The sequence below is a fragment of the Denticeps clupeoides genome, unplaced genomic scaffold (assembly GCF_900700375.1).
Source record: "Denticeps clupeoides unplaced genomic scaffold, fDenClu1.1, whole genome shotgun sequence".
NCBI lineage: Eukaryota > Metazoa > Chordata > Actinopteri > Clupeiformes > Denticipitidae > Denticeps > Denticeps clupeoides.
In genome coordinates, this window is record NW_021630004.1 from 442,206 (window position 1) to 462,516 (window position 20,311).

General features: G+C 44.0%; 2 protein-coding genes across 4 annotated transcripts; one reads left to right on the plus strand and one right to left on the minus strand.

The window, feature by feature from the left end:
* wdr45b (WD repeat domain 45B) lies at window positions 1-7,851 on the minus strand. Its single transcript, XM_028967596.1, has 10 exons — window positions 7,479-7,851; window positions 7,083-7,157; window positions 6,347-6,448; window positions 6,181-6,268; window positions 5,726-5,820; window positions 5,270-5,460; window positions 4,659-4,744; window positions 4,463-4,564; window positions 1,957-2,078; window positions 1-1,350 (listed from the first exon to the last, which is right to left on the minus strand). Exons 1-10 carry the CDS (start codon window positions 7,543-7,545, stop codon window positions 1,244-1,246), a joined length of 1,035 nt encoding a protein of 344 aa, XP_028823429.1. The 5' UTR covers window positions 7,546-7,851; the 3' UTR covers window positions 1-1,243.
* Window positions 7,852-9,549: 1,698 nt separating this feature from the next.
* On the plus strand, window positions 9,550-18,614 carry mapk7 (mitogen-activated protein kinase 7). Of its 3 annotated transcripts, XM_028967591.1 has the most exons (7): window positions 9,550-9,653; window positions 9,962-10,214; window positions 10,370-10,535; window positions 12,049-13,400; window positions 14,428-15,368; window positions 16,587-16,726; window positions 18,163-18,614. In XM_028967591.1, exons 2-7 carry the CDS (start codon window positions 9,965-9,967, stop codon window positions 18,314-18,316), a joined length of 3,003 nt encoding a protein of 1,000 aa, XP_028823424.1. In that variant the 5' UTR covers window positions 9,550-9,653; window positions 9,962-9,964; the 3' UTR covers window positions 18,317-18,614. The 3 variants fall into 3 exon arrangements, 2 of the variants coding, with proteins under 2 accessions (XP_028823424.1, XP_028823425.1); XR_003747021.1 differs by lacking the exon at window positions 14,428-15,368 and having other exon boundaries at window positions 18,163-18,292; XM_028967592.1 differs by lacking the exon at window positions 10,370-10,535.
* Window positions 18,615-20,311: the final 1,697 nt, after the last annotated feature.

A 20,311-nucleotide genomic window follows, 5' to 3' on the forward strand; every position in this document is an offset into this window, starting at 1 on the left:
TTGAATGTAAATTATTTTATTTTTTAAATGAAGTGCAGAATGTAAATGTAATGACATGAATCACTTTTAGTGTACTTTTGCCTCACTTGCACAATTAGGTTAATTAAAAAAAAGAAATACATTCAGGGCAACTATTTCCCAATTTGATCGAACAGATCCTACTGTAGAATCATTCAGCTGAATATTTAGAACTGTTAATGCACTTTAATAAACCCCACAGCTGACATTTACCTTCTTTAAGTCATGGCAAAACAGACAAGCTTTTAAGGTTACATGTCACAGCGGTGGGTTCATCAAAAGCAAACCAGTTCCAGAGCACTTACTGCATAGACCAAGCAAATCTGGCCAAAGTGGGCAGGAAGGGAGGAATATGTAATGAGGTCTGAGGAACACGCATGGAATTTATCCCTGGATCTCATATATGAGATGAAATATTATGAAGTCTCATCCTTTGTATGATCCCACAGGTATAAAACATGGTGGAATGTCCTTTGTCATAAGTACTGATAAAATACTGTAGCGTTTCTCAGTATTATGATGGACTGCACTGTTGTTCTGTTTAGTGAGAAAGACGTTCGGTAGGTGTGTGTGTGTATATATATATATATATATATATACACACACACACAATATAGTTTGCAAAAGAATCATGCATAACGTGTCGTTTTACTGAACACCCCCCACCCCCAGACACAGACTCTTTTTCTCAAATGATCAATAATATTGCACATATATTTGGGTAATATGAAGTAGAAAACATGAATTCCACTACATACTACGTTTAGTCTATGCAGTTTTGTGTGCTCGCTGGCATATCGTAGAAAGAAACATCTACAACTACAAGTACATATTAATATTTGTATTCCATATTCACAGCCCTGGCTCTTAAAACAATATTGAGGCACTCACAACAGCAGATTGAGTGGAGTTAGTGGATTATTAATTCAACCTGGCAGAAAACATACATAAAAAAAGGAAGACACCTTAAAAAGCAACGGTAGTCCATTCAAAATAAAGCTTCCCTCTTCTCACTCCAGTAACATGGCGCTGCAGTTTATCGTCCAGAGAACGACTGGGGGGGGGGGGGGGGGGGGGGGGGGGGGGGGGGGTCCATCACTTGCACTTTCAGTCAGCAGTGACGCTCCTTGCCTGTGACACTTCCTGAGGAACAGATGCCACTTCTGTCTCCTGCCTTTCAGCATACGTAGTTCTTCATACTAATTCTTACTATGCTGCTGCTGCATCAGATCTTCTCATCGGTCATTTCCAGAAACTGGGCATAAACATCCCTTGAGCACTCCCCTTTTTGGTTGAACAGAAACTTGTAATAGCTGCCATCTGCACAAATTGCTGAGGGAGAGAGGAAAGGAAAAGGATCAATCATTTATAACGTCAGCTACTTGACCAGAAATAAAAATGGAACTTAATACACTGCCTTTCCCCATCTGGATTTAACAAAGTAAAACTGTCCAGTACGTTATTAAAACCTGGAAGGACCATGGAAGAAACCTTACATAAGCGTGCTTGGTAAATCACGGGAACATTTGATGGCCATGTTCAACAGTGACAGTACAAGTTTTTCCACACACACACACACACCCACACACACACACACACACACACACACAAGAAGAGACGTGTGTGATTCCGCCATCATGCCCAGGTCCAACAGTACAAGCCTGTGTGGGCGGAGCTATGGTCTGGGGCTGCTGCAGTTGGTCAGGTCGAGGTCAGCTGACTACCTGAATCTACTGAACTTCCAGGTCACGCACAGGCACATTCCAAGATGAAAAACAGTTCATTTTCACAGATGGCTCGGCCATTGGAGTGAAGTGATTGTCGATGTGAGACATACAGAGAAGAATTATTTTGGACAGGCAGTGTATATAACCACAAAGGAAAGCGGACTCATCTCTTTAAATATCATTAATCACAGTGGCAGACAGGGATCTTTACCTATGACAGCATTGGGCTCTGTTCCGAAGGCACAAACGCACGGTGAACCTGACGGGACCTGGAATTTAGAGAAACTCCACTTGGAGCTGAAGTATTTTGGGAGGAAACTTGCTGAGGCCAAACTGCAATGAGAAAATAAGAGGAAGAAAGATAGCCTGTTAGCCTGCTGAATCCTTTCAGATGTTCCATCCTCCTTAAATATGATACGAATCATAGAAATCAACCAGTATGACCCTGACCCTGGACAAACCAATCCCTTAAACACATGCACACACTAACCACCACCATAAGAAAAATAGATTGAGAATATATTTGAATTGCGCAGTTAGGATTGCAGTGTGGACGTTGCCTTAAATTCTCTATTGATTAAAAATGTCCAACCTTTCCCCATATTGGCCATGGAGACAGGTTTGCATTCATTAATAGCAAGGATTTGAGAGCATTTGCACATTTTCTCTATCTGGTATATAGTCGTGCTCTTGAATAAATCTATGAATATCTTGATAAATAAGTGTTTCATGGCTGGGAAGCTGAATTCAGTTTACTGGCACATGAGAGTGATTGTGGTTGACAGAGAAAAATAATGATCAAGATAAAATGAATCCAAAGGTGGATATCAAATTCAATATCTGACTAACTGGACCGAGCTCATTTCTGATTAGACGCTCTGGATAAGGGCGTGTGCCGGAAATGTAAATGGTCTGGACTGGGACTGGACAGGGTGAGGGACCGTTTAATCCTTTTCTGGCTGGCCTACATGTACAGGCCATCAACAACCATGGAGGAAGTATCTAGCATTTATGCCAGTTCCACTAGTTCACGATCTGAATTCATAAATAAGAATAACATTTCTGGTCAACACAAGTATGGGAAAATAACATGAAAATGGTGACAGGGGAGGGACCATGTCCCTAAAATAAATGCCTTGAGTGTGTCTGTAGAACCTCCTGTGGTTAAAGAAAAGTCCACTGTCCATCCCTTGGCTCAGGGCTGTGGCTTTGCTATCGATGAGAAGGATCATATGAGGCCGATCTGGTCACAGGTCACGCTGGACTGGCCAGAGCTTTCAAAGAGATCTGTCCCAGTCCAGCACTCAAATGGACACTCTAGCACACAATTGATCAAACAAATGGAGCTGATGGCTGGATGCTGGAGTGTGTCAGGGGTGCTGCTCTCATGGTGTCTCCCTCTTCGTAGCCACCTGAAAGCGCATTGCCCAGAGCCGTGGTGCCTTCAAGCTGAGAAGTCATCATTATTGCAACCATTCAGAGCTCTAGTGCTTCCTCAACACCAATGACCTACACTCTACACCTATCCCACTTCCGAAAGATGGCCGCCACCAAGGATGATGGTTTAAAAGCAGAGGACATGTTTTTGGGGATATTTAACCTTTTATTAACTATTAATATGAGATTATTTCAGCTGATGGGGTGTGCCATGCCATTCCTGAGAAATGTGTGATGGTTGCAGCCCGTCAGAAATGTGCTTACTGCCACTGGCACCATGGAGAGCATTCTGATGGCTGCAACATCTTGCAGCATGACCAGTTTGGCAGTTGGTCAGTAACGGTGGGGGGCTGCACAACCCTCCATGTGCTCGCCAGCGGTAGCCTTTTTTTTTTTTAAGTGAGGTGATTGTCGCTTGTGATACACAGCAGCACAGCACACGGTGCACATGGTGAAATTTGTCCTCTACCTTTAACCCATCACCCTGAGTGAGCAGTGGGCAGCCATGACAGGCGCCCGGGGAGCAGTGTGTGGGGACGGTGCTTTGCTCAGTGGCACCTCAGTGGTACCTTGGCAGATCGGGATTCGAACCAGCAACCTTCTGATTACCGCTAGGCCACCACTGCCCCACGATTAGGTACAGAGATGAGATCCTCAGACCCCTTGTGAGACCATATGCTGGTGCGATTGGCCCTGGGCTCGTCCGAATGCAAGACAACGCTAGACCTCATGTGGCTGGAGTGTGTCAGCAGTTCCCCAGACCTGAGTCCAATTTAGCCCATCTGGGACATTATGTCTCACTCCATCCACCAATTTATTTGACTAAATATACATTAAACACTCAGTCCATCTGTGTTGTTTTTACATTTTCAAGGTCAAGTCAAGCAGCCTCTGCAAACATTGTTAACCTCTGCCCCAATTTTAATGGTACCTAGAATTGTTTGTGACCCAGAAACAAACGTTCCATTGCCAACGTTGCTGTTGTAGCGGACCTCTTTAACGCCCCTGAATAAAATAGATTTGATTTCAAATATTATTTTTTATTTAATTGGCTTTATACTACATGATTTGCAGGACTTTTCTTGTGTTAGTTATGTGAGCAGGCCACACCTTTAAGGGTATTTGGGTTGGTGACCACAAGTCTGTCTCCTATAACTTGCATTAGTAGCTTTTTTAGAAAATTAGCTAAGCATGGAACATATGAAACCACAAGGTTCTGTAAGTGAAAGAAAGTTCTCATAACCTTTACAAACACACTCACATAGCAACACCACACAAACCTGGACTGCTTGTTCCTTTTCGGGTCCTCAGCAGCAAATACGTGCACAGTACCATGATCACTGGATACACAAATGAGAGATGCATCCTGATTGAAGTTGATGCTACAAACAGGATGGAACCAGAAGAAGATTGCAGACATGTTTTTAAAAGGTTAGGTACAAGGTTGTTAAGCGCATGAGGATGCCAGCTACTCACCAATAAATGTTTGCTGCCTGAGAGCCTCGTCTCAGCTCCTGGATGAGATGTCCAGCTGAAGTGTCAAATATTCTAATAAGAGTGCCCTGTGGAAGCACAATGGATGGTTCAGCAATCCTCAGAATACTATTAGAAACCATTCTACAGTTCTATTCTAAAGGTGAACATCACAGTTTAATCATATTTCCAGGCCTTTCAGGATCAGGAAATCAACACAATTAGCACATATATCATATATGGACAGCTCAACATGCGTTCCAACACATCAGAAGTCATGCTGGATAGCCATACTGATGTGGAATGGGCAGTGTGTTGGAATAAATACGTTTAAGAATAATAATGGAAACATGGAACTTGACATCCCTTCAACATCCACATGCCTACAAACTGAGTGTGCAAGTAGGGAAGGTTTCATGCCACACCCCAGGGGGCTGAATGACTTCAGCCAGTTGCCATGTTATACCACATAACAAAGAAACTGAAAGACCCCTTGCACTTTGCCACACCTTCCTGTGTTTCTTTGCTGTTATGTGCTGGAGAGGAGGACAGGTTGTTGAGCAGACCAGTGGTCAGTGGTGGAGAGAAGAACCCCCTAACCTGGTGCAACGTACCTTCTCAGAGGCTGTGGCTATCCGTGTGCCCTGCAAGTTGAGGGCAATACAACAAAGCGCGCCTTCATGGGCAGGAATGTCCACAGGTGGCTTCTCGGTGTTCGCCAAGTCTACAATCTGCACATGCCCAGAGTGAGTGCCAGGAAACGCCAGCAATGAGTTGTTGCTGTTTGGACAAAGGACGCAAAGGCCTAATAAAAAAAGTGAGGCATAAGCATTAAAATCAAAGAATGTTAGACAGAGAATAATGGAATGTGTAATTTATTTATGAATATAGAGACAATATAGAGCTATGTAAAAGACATTGGCTGCAGATGTACAGCAAATATTTGCATGTATGAGCCAGATCATGGTATCAAGGCTACCCTGTGCTTTATGCCTTATTCACACTTAGTTGTAACCGTACAAAGTATGAAAAATAAATCTGTAGTGTTGCTAAGCACCGTAAAAACAGACCTTTTGGGTTGTAGCATGTTTCAAACACATGTAGCTGGTGAGGATTGTGGGTAAAGGTGAAGACTTTGATCATGGAATCAAGGACCACAACAATCCTGTGGGCAGAGAAATAAAATATCTGAATAAATGGATTATTTAGGACAACATAGATCTATAGGAACAAGCCACTATGATGCATGTGGCAAGGTTTTAAGCATGCTATTGTTTTTTCTGTATAACTGAACTTATGTAAATGGGGGTTTGTAGGTATGTATGCTGATTTATATCAATAATTATTTGACCTTTACTAACACTTTACCATAACTGCATGTGATGCATGAAAAATGCACTGATCACAAGACCAATATTATCATTAAAACATCCAAAATCTCTTAAGTTCAGTTTTAGTTTGCCTGTCCCATCAACAGTACAATCTTCAAAAGTGTTTGATTTAATGGATTTGCGTAAAAACTGACCTGTCCCGTCGCAGCTTTACAGCCTTCACCTCAGTGGAGAACTCAATCTCAATCACAGTCTTCTTTTTCAGATCATCCCAGATCATCACTTATATGGATTCAGAAGACAATACAATGAGTACAAATCCTCATTTAAAGTAGAATTAATATATAGATTGTCATCTACCTTTGTTTGGGGGATACTTTGGTTTTTTTCCTCCTCCGACCAATGCAAGATAGTTACAACGAAAGAGCATCTCCACGTGGCCTACACCACCCTCAAGAAACTCTTAAAAAAAAAAAAAAAAAAGTTAGCTAATGAACATAGTTAATGATCTGCTCCTAATTAAATGAAATGAAGCCTAAACTAAAAAGAATGAAAGACACGTGGATTTGTTCTAAATTCATTCCAGATATCAGTGATTATTTAGACCCATGAAATCACGGCCAGACAGGCGAAGTGAACGACTGGACGTTTTAACATATCTAGCAGAAAATTCAGGGGATGAAACTGGAGACTATGATCTCTCTTTTCATATTCATCCTCTGATCATGTTTTTCATGGCCAGCAAGGATGACAGAACTGGTCTTGCAGTTATAATATGTTTGAAGAGACTGTATGAATACATGTGTGTGTATGTATAAATACACCAGTTGATCAGAACAATCCATGTGGTGCCACACAACCACACCTAATGTACACACAGGCAGCATTTTATCCCGTCTGCGGTGTAGCACCTGCAATGAACATGCGCAATGCTGTAATAAAGCGAGATATAACCATACAAAGTTGGCACTTTAGAATATTGGAAGCTGATCTAGAACAGGAAATGATTAACATCCTCTTTAAATTATGCTTCGCATCAGCACTTTCAACAAGGATTTAGGATGTTTAAAGAGAGCTCAGTTTAGTGGCGCTTTACCTTGTTTTTCCTTCTCTTTGAGGGGGTCTGTGTTGTAAACTCGGAATCCGTTCTCCATTCCACAAGCGAAGCATCCTGCAAGGTTAACATATTCCCAAATATAATCCACTTCTTATGAAACCAGCAGCAGCGAATGGAAAAAGGGAACGTGGAATGACTACTAGATACCGGTCGTTGCAGCAGCAGAGCTGAACGCTGATATCGGAGGGTACACGCTCGTTTGGTTTAGTTGGACTTTTAACAGAAGTAGCTGGATTTAAACATTAAATCAGACATGAAGGAACATTAGAAAGACGACGTTTCATGCCTGCCTGCGACGCGCACACCTCGGATTATTCCAGCAGCGGGCCACTGGCTAACGCTAACAGGCCACTGGCTAACGCTAACATTCCTCACCGTGATCCTGGTTAAATCCCGCATAAAGAAGCCCGTTTCCATGTGGATTGGAGGGTAGTAAATTCATATCGATCTCTGTTTCTTTTCCAACAGTCAGACGTTTGGCAGGATTTTAACGCGAGCCTCCCATTCCTCAGATTGTAGTGAAGATCTACCTTCAGTGAAGGTCTGGAACAGCAATACGGTTCAACTTTCCTAAAGGTACTTCCCCCAACAATCCAACTGTTAGGCGACCACCATTACTATTATTGTTATTGTTATTATTATGCCTCGATTATTGTTCAGATGCCATCTGACGCCATCGGTTCTGTCCTCCACAGCTCAGGGTGGGACTGCGCGAGCTGCCACCCAGCTGGGTCTCGTCGCTGCTGCCACCTGGTGTTCGGATGACCGCCCAAGCACTCTTTAACTTTTTCTTTTGTTAGGAAGGTTATGTGTTTTTTTTAGAATGCACACTTACAAAAGCCAACTCTTTCTAACATGACCCTCGGGCTGCAGACTTCTCAAGTCCAACAGAAAGTTAAATGTCACTAAATGTCACTTTCAGTGTGATCGTATGTAAAAAAAAAAAAAAAGTCCCACAGAATGAAATTTCTTATCAAGAACCTTTTCATAACGAATAGCCCCTGTAAATAAAGTAGCTATTTTCACCAGCAATCTCACATTGTTTAACGCTAGATATGTCAAAGCTACACTGCTTGACGTTATAACCACCAGAGGGCGCCATCTGTATGTCTCACCAATTCCCCAGCGTTTCTGCCCGATCCAGGGGCGGGGCTCCAGGGCCGAGGGGCGGGGCTCCAGGACCGAGGGGCGGGGCCCCAGGGGCGGGGCACGGACACACGGGGTGGCGCCAGCTCAGAATCAGAACGTCTTTATTGTCAAAGTACAAGTACAAGTACAACGACATTATGTTTAATCCCTGAGCCAGAGAGGTTTCTTAAATACTACGTGTAAAAAACAAAGTAAGATACGAGAAAGCTAGCTTAAAAAGAAGACAACTAGAATATATACTAATAACATACAAAATATGATCAATTTAAAGTTTGAGGTAGAAACGTTATTGCACATGAAAATGAAATTGAGCTGGAGGTGTTAAAATGGATTAAATGATAGTAACATTTGTTTAGTCTGTTTGTCCTGTTCTCCTGTATCTCTTGGCTGATGGAACAGATCATGATCGGGATGTGAGGAGTCCTTCATGAGGTTTTGAACTGTGCAGTTCATCCAGATGATTTCCAATGATTTCCTGGGCAATCTTCACAATCTGCTGCAGTGATTTCTAATGTAGTGGCTGGTAGTAGCCTACTGACCAGAAGACCCAGGTTTAAATCCCACTTTCTACCAATGTGTCCCTGAGCAAGACACTTAACCCTGAGTGTCTCCAGGGGGGGACTGTCCCTGTAACTACTGATTGTAAGTCGCTCTGGATAAGATGACCAACCACAGTGGTATTTCTGTTGTGGGGGTGGTAACAGAGCGGGGGGCTCAGCACACAGCCCTGAGGAGAGCCGGTGCTGATGCTGATATAAAGAGGAGGCGTGCGTAGCTCTCCTGGTGCTGGTCAACTGGTCACTCACCCACACCTATGCACGTACCTGCAGGAGAGCAGGCTAAAAGCGGCCACAGTACGGCCCTTGTATATCATTCCTGCTCCAGAGTGTGGGCAAAACTTGATTTTTTTCAAGAATACTTAGTTTTAGAAGGTTGTTAATCTTATAGCAAACCACTGATGTAAAAAAAAGAACGCAGCCTGCCTATCATCTATCTATCATTATAGTTCAAGGCTGGATGCCAGATATCACAGTTGAGGGTATTCAATTCAACGTCAAATTTCACAAAATTAGCAGACACTTTTTCTAAACAGCGCCATTGAGACTAAAGTAAAATAATTGTGGCATTCATTGCAGATTCTGGGATTTATAAATGAAAGTGTGTGCCTTGATATACTGAGATATCATTTGTAGTCTGTGTTTCCTCGACGGAGACGGACGTCCCGCCTACAGCCGTAAACGATTGGCCAGTCATGTAAAAGGCTGGAATGCGATTGGCTGCTGAAACGTCATTTAAAAGGGAACTGCGGAAGCATACCAGGAGGTAAAACATCGTAAAACGAAGAAAAGGCATGTCTGATGCGAATAGGAGGGACTCCCTTCTGTCTTCTTCGATAATCAGGTAATGAGATTTGTTGTACATGAATAATCGAACTGAGGGGTAATTCAGGTATTTATTTCAGAACTCTCGCTTTTATTCTGCGTGCTGATTCACCAAATATATTTTGCAGTCTTGTCGCGTTGTTGTTACTTAAGGCTTTAGGCTTAAAAAGTTATTTTGTCGTTTCATTCTTGTACTTCTGGCGATCAGTTAGGTTTCTTCCTATTCTGTGTTTCTTTTTTTCTTGTAAATTTTAGGTCCTGGTTTAGGATCAATCGATTGTTGAGGGTACAAGTCAGTGTAGGCTACATTATTCTTTCTTTCTAAAGATTATGGCATCTGGAGAACAAACCAAAACGGTTGCTATGGTGTCCCCAAACTCGATGCTTGCTGAGAAAGCCAGTAAGAAGCATGATGGGCGCGCAGGATTCCCCTGTCCTGAGCCAGGTGAGAGCAGCATGGCCCTGCTCAAGGCGCACTCGCTGGATGTCAAGTTTGAAGTCGGCGATGAATATGATGTCATTGAGACCATTGGTACGGGGGCTTATGGCATCGTGTCGTCAGCCAGAAGGCGAGACAATGGTGAGTCAACATGAATCGTTTTTTTTTTTTTTTTTTTTTTATGATTTTGCATTTGAGTGACAAACATACATTATAACATATTGTAACATATCAAACTGCTACCACCACTATGAAGGTCAAGTCCACATTTGAAATACCTGAACTGTGTCTTACAGGTAAACGGGTCGCAATAAAGAAAATCCACAATGCATTTGAAGTGGTGACTAATGCCAAACGCACATTGAGGGAGCTGAAGATCCTAAAGCATTTCAAACATGACAACATCATAGCCATCAAAGATATCCTACAGCCTACACTTCCCCACTCTGTATTCAAATCTGTGTAAGTTGGCTTGCTTCTTTGTGTTTATTCTAACATGAACTTATTTTGAGCAAGTATACTATACACAAGTCATATAACCTCTTCATTACTACTGAAAATATCATCTCTCATAACTACAATATGAAAAAAGTGAAGACATCAGTCACATTATTATATCCTTCCTTGGGACAACAGTGAAGATATGACACTTTAATAAAGTTACTGAAAACACAGACATCTAAACCACTGGCAATAAAAGTGAATATGTCCAAATTGTGCCCAAAGCCATGGAGTTCACTTGAACTGCACACTTCTCTGGTGGATGGTGGAGAGCTTGTACTCCTCAACCTTTTGTTTGAGGATGACCCACAGATGCACAATATGGCTGAGACATGCTTGACCGTACCACCACCTTTACAGTCAGTTTCTTTACCAAGGCAGTGGTCTTCTTGGAGGTGTGTTTGGGGCCTGCCATGTTTGAATACTGGCCTTGCAGCTCAGTTTCTGAAGGGAGGGGATCATGCTCTGCTTTAGTATGTTACAGTACATGTTGCCATTCATGTTCAAACCAGGACACTCCCACCACCATGCCTGAGTGTAGGCAAACACACACTTAGTTCTCCACACCTGGTTGCCACCACACATGGTTGACACCATCTGAGTCCCACGGGACATGGTTCCAGTATCCATGTCCTTAGTCTGTTGGCCTCCAAACAGTTTGCTGACATTCTTCAGAAGAAGGCCATGCAGACCAATTAGATTCAGTGTGCGGGGTATAGTCTGAGCTCTGACAGGCAGACCCCCCCAACCTCTGCTGTAACAATTACACAAAATGATGTATGCACTTGTTAATACACAATATTAAAAGAAGCTCTTACAATTCCATTAATAGAAAAGCTCCAGCTCGTAACACTGTTAACACTTTTTGCTCAATATCTGAGGTCAGTTTCAGAGTTTTGGCAATCCTAATTGGGCACAATTTGGACATTTTCACTTAGAGGTATACACTTATTTTATATTTCAATTAAAAGCTACTAATCTCACATGATACATTATCTTATCTTTAAAAAAATGTATGAGATCATTGAAATCACAGTGATCACATGTTGCAGGCCTTCCATGTTTTCCTTAGTCTTTAGACTAAAGACTAACTAAAGAATTCAGCACATTTATATATTTCAATGAGTAAGGAACACATTCTGATTTGATATTTATTTATATTAGAATTGACTGTGAACAATGTATTTGTTCAGCAAGAAAATTCATCCTCAGAAATACAGCTTGCTTAATAATTCTTTTAAAATACCAGAAGGTTGCTGGTTATAATCCTGAGCCACCAAAGTGCCCCTGAACAAAGTACTGTCGCCACACACTGTACAGTGTAGTACTGGAAGTAGACATGGCACTCAACAGAATAAGACTATATTGTACTTTTAATAAATTAACATTTATGAGGTGTGACCATGAACATGCAAAAATTACCGATGCAAGTTTCAGGAATCAATTGTTAATTTTTTTTTCTTCTTCATTGAAGGTATGTGGTGCTAGACCTGATGGAGAGTGATTTGCATCAGATAATCCACTCACGGCAACCCCTGACCCCTGAGCACACCCGCTATTTCCTCTATCAGTTGTTGCGAGGCCTTAAATATGTTCACTCAGCCAATGTGATCCATCGTGACCTTAAGCCATCCAACCTGCTGGTCAATGAAAACTGCGAGCTGAAAATCGGTGACTTTGGCATGGCACGGGGCCTAAGCACCGCCCACTCTGAGGAGTCGCGCTCCTTCATGACCGAATATGTGGCCACCCGGTGGTACCGTGCCCCTGAACTCATGCTATCACTGCACCACTACAGCCTGGCCATTGACGTCTGGTCTGTAGGGTGCATCTTTGCTGAAATGTTGGGCAGGAAACAGTTGTTTCCTGGGAAACATTATGTGCACCAGTTGCAGTTGATCCTGTCTGTGCTGGGTACCCCACCAGAAAGCCTCGTCGCCGCAATCGGCGCAGAACGGGTCCGGTCATACGTGCAGAGCCTGCCTTCAAGAGCGCCCGTCTCTCTTGCTAGACTGTACCCACAAGCCGAGCCCGCCGCCCTGGACCTGCTGGCTGCCATGCTGCGCTTTGACCCGCGAGAGCGCATTCGAGTGGGCCAAGCCCTGGAGCACCCATACATCTCAAAGTACCACGATCCAGATGACGAGCCTGTCTGTGTCCCAGCCTTCGACTTTGAGTTTGACCGTCAGCCCATGAACCGAGAGCAGATCAAGGATGCCATTCTAGATGAGATTGAGGACTTCCACCAGCGCAAACTGTCTCATAAGAAACTGATTCAGTTCCTACCTCTGCAGTCTTCTAGAACAACCGACTCCACGTCAGTCACTGCTGCCAATGTAAACTGCACGTTAGCCCCTGCAGAAAGTTCCCCTCGCCAAGTAGACCCAAAACCAGCTGAATGGGACAGAGGCTGCCATGTATTGGACAATGCTTTGTCTTGTCCATCAGCAGAGACAGACCGTTGCCAAGATGTGGACATGCCCAGTGCCAACTCTGACAGCGGCCATTCAGAGGCCGTCATTTTGACGCTTGCTCCCTTTACTCAAGCCGTTCCCCAATCTGAACCAACCCAGCAGTCCAAGAAGAGGGCAGAAACGGCATCTTCCAAAGCCATGCTGCAGAACCATGCTTGGCCCATGACTTCCTTGAGCACTGCGCGTTCGTTGTCACTGTCTCAGACACAGGTCCAAACCCTTTCCCAGGCCCTGTCGCGCTCGCTTGGGAAAGGGGGGCAGGCTGTAGGAACGGAGGGCTCAAGAAAAGAAGGAGCCATTTCAGATGACACAAAAGCTGCCCTGAAAGCAGCCCTGCGGCAGAGAGCTAAAGGTAAGAGTCAAGACAGAAGAAGCTATCTTTTCTATTCTTAGAAACCACGGATTCCAGCCTGTTTCCCTGATCCCAGTAATTAAAGCAAAGACTTCATGCAGCATCTATATCTCATGCAAAACCAGTTCAGGTCAAAATGATTCAAGATGCTGTTCTAACAATATCATTTATTGTACACTATATACATTTCATATTCTAATGGTAAGTGAATACTGTGAACTTTGTCTATAAAGACTGTATGAGCGATGGTGAGATTTCAGATGTTATACTAGGTGATTGTACAGAAGAAGATGGTGTTTTATTCTTACTGATCAGCTAGAGGGGCATTGAAATGTTAATGGTCACACCATCTCCGCTGTGTCCAAGCTGGGTATGTTTACAGAATACAATAAAAGTGAAGTGGTTGTCACTTGTGATGCACAGCACACGGTGCACACAGTGAAATTTGTCCTCTGCATTTAACCCATCACCCTGAGTGAGCAGTGGGCGGCCATGACAGGCGCCCGGGGAGCAGTGTGTGGGGACGGTGCTTTGCTCAGTGGCACCTTGGCGGATCGGGATTCGAACCGGCAACCTTCTGATTACGGGGCCGCTTCCTTAACCGCTAGGCCACCACTTCCCATACAGGCGTACAGAATGTTTGATCATTGTAGCATATGAGATTTAATGTCCACGGCCCTCCAGTCACCTCTGACCTCATCTTCTGAACAGAATACTATGATCAGCACTTGTGTTGATCACTTTTGTGTACTGCTTGTGTTCTAGTCCCTGTAAAAAAGAAAGGAGATACTGGTCTTGTAGTGCCGTGTGAACGTCAGCATCAGAGTGGTGGGCTTGCAATCCACTCCACTTTTATCTGGTTTCAGAGCAGTGATGACATGAGCTTTCAGCATCATCTCAGAAATTGAGTACTGATTGCAATGAACTCAGTTACTTCAGCACTACTAACGTATTAACATATGGGATTACATTAATATCTTACACTCGTTTATGGATATGTTTATTTGCGTTGACTAATCTCAACCAGATGGAGGCTCCACAGCACTGAGTACAGATGCAGGTAGAGCAGGAGGAGGTGGGGACGGAACGAGGTCGTCCAGCTCGCTCCCCCTCGCAGAGCTGCGGAGGCCAATCACTGCCCAGGACCGACAGCGGGAGCGTGAAGAGAAGAGGCGGCGGCGCCAGGAACGAGCCCGAGAACGCGAGCGCAAACTGAAGGAGAAGGAGAAGAGAGAGGGCAAGCATGGGGAGTCCCTGGGTGGCGTCTTACTGAGTGACAATGACAAGAGCCTACTGGAACGCTGGAAACGGATGAGTGACAGCAGGACCGAGGAATGCGGTGCCAGGACTGGGGATGGAAACCTGCCTGGCTGCAACTATCAGATGGCAGCAGGGAAGAGTAAGCAGAAGTCCAGCATGGAGGTGGTGGAGCCACAGCACATCTTCGCTCCAGTCACACCCCTACTTCCGCAGCTAGAGCAGTGTGTGTCTTCTGGCCTGTTCCAGATCCCCAAATCCCAGGACATGGTGGCCGCCGCCTGTGTCTTGCCCAAAAACAGTGTGCTGAAATCACAAGGACAAGAGCGGTTTGTTGGGGGAGCGGTGTTTGAGGCACTGGACACCTGGACAGGTCAGCAGGTGGGGGTGGTGGCAGCACCACAGCCATCGTCCCTGACAGCTGAAAAAACCTACGCACCAACATTTAGCCGAGTACAGCCACCGCTGCTGCCCATAGACCTGCTCGCATCCAATGGTCCAGTCGCAGCGGCATTGCCAGGATCCTGCCCCACCGCGCCCACTGCGCCAGGGCCAGCCCAGTCCACAGAGAAGCTACACGCAGGCCTGAATCAGGCGTCTTGCTGTCCTTCAACTCCAGAGCCTTTACTCGGTGTACCTGACACTGGGCAGTTTGGAGCAACTGGGCCCACGGACATTAACACCGTCACTCTGCAGCTCTCCAAGTCACAGGTGGGGCATTCCTCTCAACCTTTCATGAGAGCGCATGGATGTCAGCAGCACTGCTTCTGTTCCACACATACCCCCATGCTGCGATCACAAAAATATCACACATGTACAGTTCAGCCAAAAGTCTGGACACCTTCTCATTCAACGTGTTTTCTTTATCTTCATGACCATTTACGTTGGTAGATTCTCACTGAAGGCATCAAAACTATGAATGAACACATGTGGAGTTCTGTACTTAACAAAAAGTGGAGACCTGGTCTCCACAGTCACCGGACCTGAACCCAGTCCAGATGGTTTGGGGTGAGCTGGACCAACAAGTGCTAAACACCTCTGGGAACTCCTTCAAGACTGTTGGAGAAGCATTTCAGGTGACGACCTCTTGAAGCTCATCGAGAGAATGCCAAGAGTGTGTAAAGCAGTAACCAGAGCAAAGAAACTAGAATATAAAACATGTTTTCACTTATTTCACCTTTTTTTGTTAAGTACAGAACTCCACATGTGTTCATTCATAGTTTTGGTGCCTTCAGTGAGAATCTACCAACGTAAATGGTCATGAAGATAAAGAAAACACAACTTTTGGTCTGTACTGTATAAGAGGACAAACTGCTTGATCGTAATGGTATTCTCTTATTGTTTCAGCAGGATTATGTGCACTGGCAAGCCTTTTTCATTGCGCGGTAGGAGTAGTTGCAGCGGGCTGGTCCGTGGTTCTCCAGAAACACCAGGGCTTTTAGTAGCTGCTTTGTGGACTTTTGAGCCCACTTGTGTGCACACTGCAGGAAGCTTGTTTTACTTTTCTTCTCATGCCGCACAGATAACTACAGGACCGTGTCAGGCTGCAAAATGAGAGAATACCTGCTGAATACCGGATATCATGGAGCCCATTAATCAACAAGGCTCAGAAGAGATTTTGCAGGTTTATACAGAATATTAATTCAGTGGTTTTAATGCTGCATCTGTTTGGGGTATCAGAAAAGCACAAGCTACCTTTCAACATCCCTCAGTCAATTAGTAAATTCCCATTTACCGCAATCAGCAGTGACAGGGACAGTCCCCCTGGAGACGCTCAGGGACGCCTCCCCATTTTATTCTACTTTATCTTTCACTATGCACAGCCCAAAACAGAGCGGTTTAGGATTTTTGATGAATACAGTTTACGAATGTGATGGAATGTAATTATTATCTTGTTCTGTCTTCAGTAGACTTTTCCCTTTCTTGCAGGTGGAAGATGTGTTGCCACCAGTGTTCTCTGTTACACCTAAGGGCAGTGGAGCAGGTTACGGTGTGGGATTTGACCTAGATGACCTTCTCACTCAGTCCCTGACCGACCTCCAGCACTCCAGCATTGATCTTAGAGACAAGTGAGTGTTTAAATTCTAATGGAAACATGAGTATGTGATGCAGCAAATAAACTAATACAATAAATAACACGAGAAGCAAAACCTTCCAGTTGTGTAACTGACACCTCTGAATCAGAATGGATCGCATTCTTCCGTTGACACTTAGGGGCCTATTTTCAAAGTGGCGCAATATGCACCATGTGCATTGTGCACATCTGTAATTTCTTCCATAATGCACAGAGAGGGAGTGGACATTTTAGTCATTTAGTGGTTAGAATAAGTTAATAATTAGCCCGATCAACTTTCCTTTGTATCATGCAGTTTTGTGGTATCCAGGCTGACAAGAAATCAGGTAAATTATTCCGGTTTGAAACAGCCAGTTTTCTTGTAAAACATTGCATTTGGAATTTAGATTTAGAAATGGTTTGCATGTAATTCTCTGTACTGTTGCCAATATAACAAAAAATAATTTCCTCCAAATACATCTTCTAGACATATTGCAAGGTTGTGGAAATTGTAGAATAGCAAAGGGCAGGGGTGACAAAGGACATCCCACATGGTACCATGATGTGTATAAAGGTTTTACCCCCTCATGTAACAGTCTTCCATCACAACATAACCTTGGAAATATGCTGCAAGCTTTTGTCCAAAGAACAGCACATCTGTTTTATTTTCTCTACATTGACACTGTATAACCGCTGTTGGAGGTGGTTGAGTGCCAAAATGACTGATGGGTCAGACGAACAGAAGTCATTTGTGATGCATGGAATGTACCAGATTAAATAAATAGTGAAATATTTCAATGATGCATTTAATTAATCATGTTTTTATATCCAGGTTCCATTTTTAGTAATGTCATTTTATTATTTAATTATTGGTATTTCTCGATTTAATTTTGGCACTCTGTTCGCTCCAGAGCAGTAGTGAAAGTGAAGTGATTGTCATTGTGAAACGCTGCAGCACAGCACACGGTGATACAACAAAATGTGTCCTCTGTATTTAACAATCACCCTGAGTGAGCAGTGGGCAGCCATGACAGGCGTCCGGGGAGCAGTGTGTGGGGACGGTGCTTTGCTCAGTGGCACCTCAGTGGCACCTTGGCGGCTCGGGATTCAAACCGGCAACCTTCTGATGACTGAGCTGCTTCCTGAACCGCTAGGCCACCACTCCCCCTGCCCCAGTAGATACAACCCGAAATTAATATATTAAATACATAGAAACTCATTCTTAGTGCAAGTTGAGGAGTTTCTGCTTGCCAGAAAGACAACTGGTCCCACCATGTGGCAGTATTGCAAAATAACCAAAGAAATGTACTTTGATACAACTGCAAACTGCTCATTTGTATAACCAAAGAGAAGGAATTAGCACAGCCACATTGCAGTAACGTTCATTTGTGCTAATTGTTCATTTTAATAGAATTTTATTGTATTTATATGTATATCCCTCCTGTTTTTCAGTCACACAGATTCTGCCCCACTCTCTGCATCACTGCTCTCTGATTGGCTGGAGATCCACCGCATGACTCCAGCAGACCTGGAATCACTTCAACAGGAGCTGCAGCTTGGATCACCCATGATCCTCTCTGACACTTCCACAATTCCAGATTCATGATGTGCCCAAACAAATTGACATTCACACAGCCTGAAATAAGTTGTAAAATCAAACCGCAGCGGGCGAGGGAAGTATTTAGACCCCTTACATTTTTCACTCTTTGCTATATTGCAACCATTTGCTAAAACCATTTTAGTTCATTTTTTCCTTATTAACGTATACACAGATTTGCTGCCTTTTTTTCTTAGATTTCTTAAAGAAAAACTGAAATATTACATTATTAAAGTATTCAGACCCTTTGCTCAGTATTTAATAGAAGCACCATTTTGATCTAATACAGCCATGCAAGTTTTTTTTACACCTGGATTTCATGATCCTCTCCAGTTCTGGCAGGTTGGACAGTAAACGTTGGTGGACAGCCATTTTTAGGTCTCTCCAGAGATGTCCTGGAGGTTCAAGTCAAGGCTCTTGAATGGCCTAGCCAGTCACGAAGTTGAAGCCACTCCTTTGTTATTTTAGCTGTGTGCTTTGGGTCATTGTCTTGCTGGAAGGTAAACCTTCAGCCCAGTCTGAGGTCCTGAGCACTCTGGAGAAGGTTTTCATTCATCTTTCTCTCGATTACCGCCATGCTTCACTGTTGGGACTGTATTGGACAGGTGTGAGTGGTGCCTGGTTTTCTCCACACATACTGCTTAGAACCTAATTCTATCTTGGTCTCATCAGACCAGATGGGCTTTCATGTGTTTTGCACTGAAGAGAGGCTTCCATCAGGCCTTCTTTCTCTATTTTCCCGACTGCATCTCTGGACCTCAGCCACAGTGATATTGAGGTTCTTCTTTACCTCTCTCACCAAGGCTCTTCTCCCCCAATAGCTTGGCAGGACAGCCAGTTCTAGGAAGGGTTCTGGTTGTCCCAAGTGTCCATTTAAGGATTATGGAGGCCACTGTGCTCTTAGGAACCTTAAGTGCAGCACGTTTTTTTTTTTTTTTTTTGTAACCTTGGCCAGACCTGTGCCTTCCCACAATTCTGTCTCTGAGCTCTTCAGGCAGTTCCTTTGACCTCATGATTCTCATTTGCTCTGACGTGCACTGTGAGCTGTAAGGTCTTATACAGACAGGGGTGTGGCTTCCTAATCAAGTCCAATCCAGTACCAAACACAGCTGGACTCAAATGAAGGTGTAGAACCATCTCAAGGAGGATCAGAAGACATGGCCAGAACCCGAGTTATATATATGAACGTCACAGCAAAGGGTCTGAATACTTAGGACCATGTGATATTTCAGTTTTCCTTTGTTAATAAATCTGCAAAAATGTCAACAATTCTGTATTTTTCTGTGCTATGTATACATTGAGGGAAAATATTAATATTTTAGCAAATGGCTGCAATATGACCGTGAAATATTTAAGGGCGGGCTGAATGCTTGCCGTACCCACCGTGTATATATTACACTAATGCTATTTACTTACTAGGAGAGGGGGTGTAAAGAGGTTGAACAATAGCATTGTTGTATGCCGAAACAATAAATTCCCCCTACAACTGAAGTGAAAGTGAATTGTCATTGCGATACACAGCAGCACAGCACACGGTGCACACAACATCACCCTTGGTGAGAAGTGGGCAGCCATGACAGGTGCCCAGAAAGCAATGCGTGGGGATGGTGCTTTGCTCTGGGTCTCTCCAGTGGCACCATGGCGGCTCAGGATTTGAACTGCCAACCTTCTGATGACAGGGCTGCTACCTTAACCACTAGGCCACCACTGCCCCTGTCCCTAGTAATCTCATGACTGGATTACTGTAACTCCTGCATCAGATTCAAACATGGAGTAGCACCATCCTACCTCACAGCCCTTATTACACCTCGCACTGCACCTCGTATACTCCGAGCCTCCAGTACTGCTCGCCTGGTCCCTCCATCTCTGAAGGACTTTATTAAGAATTTCCCCTCAAGGTCAGAACAGCTCAGTCACGGAGCACCTTCAAACGGCAGCTTAACACTTTCCTGATTGTAAGATAATTGTAATGGATAAGGGCGCCTGCCAAATGCCCTAATCAAG

Bases quoted from the DNA above. Each gene is read 5' to 3' on its own strand.
- wdr45b (XM_028967596.1), bottom strand. From the start codon at position 7,545: ATGAATTTACTACCCTCCAATCCACATGGAAACGGGCTTCTTTATGCG. The intron at 6,449-7,082 runs GTAAAGCGCCAC...TTTTTTTTTAAG, and splicing joins CAAAGAGAAGGAAAAACAAG to AGTTTCTTGAGGGTGGTGTA. The intron at 5,821-6,180 runs GTCAGTTTTTAC...CTCTGCCCACAG, and splicing joins GTAAAGCTGCGACGGGACAG to GATTGTTGTGGTCCTTGATT.
- mapk7 (XM_028967591.1), top strand. From the start codon at position 9,965: ATGGCATCTGGAGAACAAACCAAAACGGTTGCTATGGTGTCCCCAAAC. The intron at 10,215-10,369 runs GTGAGTCAACAT...TGTGTCTTACAG, and splicing joins AGCCAGAAGGCGAGACAATG to GTAAACGGGTCGCAATAAAG. The intron at 10,536-12,048 runs GTAAGTTGGCTT...TCTTCATTGAAG, and splicing joins CACTCTGTATTCAAATCTGT to GTATGTGGTGCTAGACCTGA.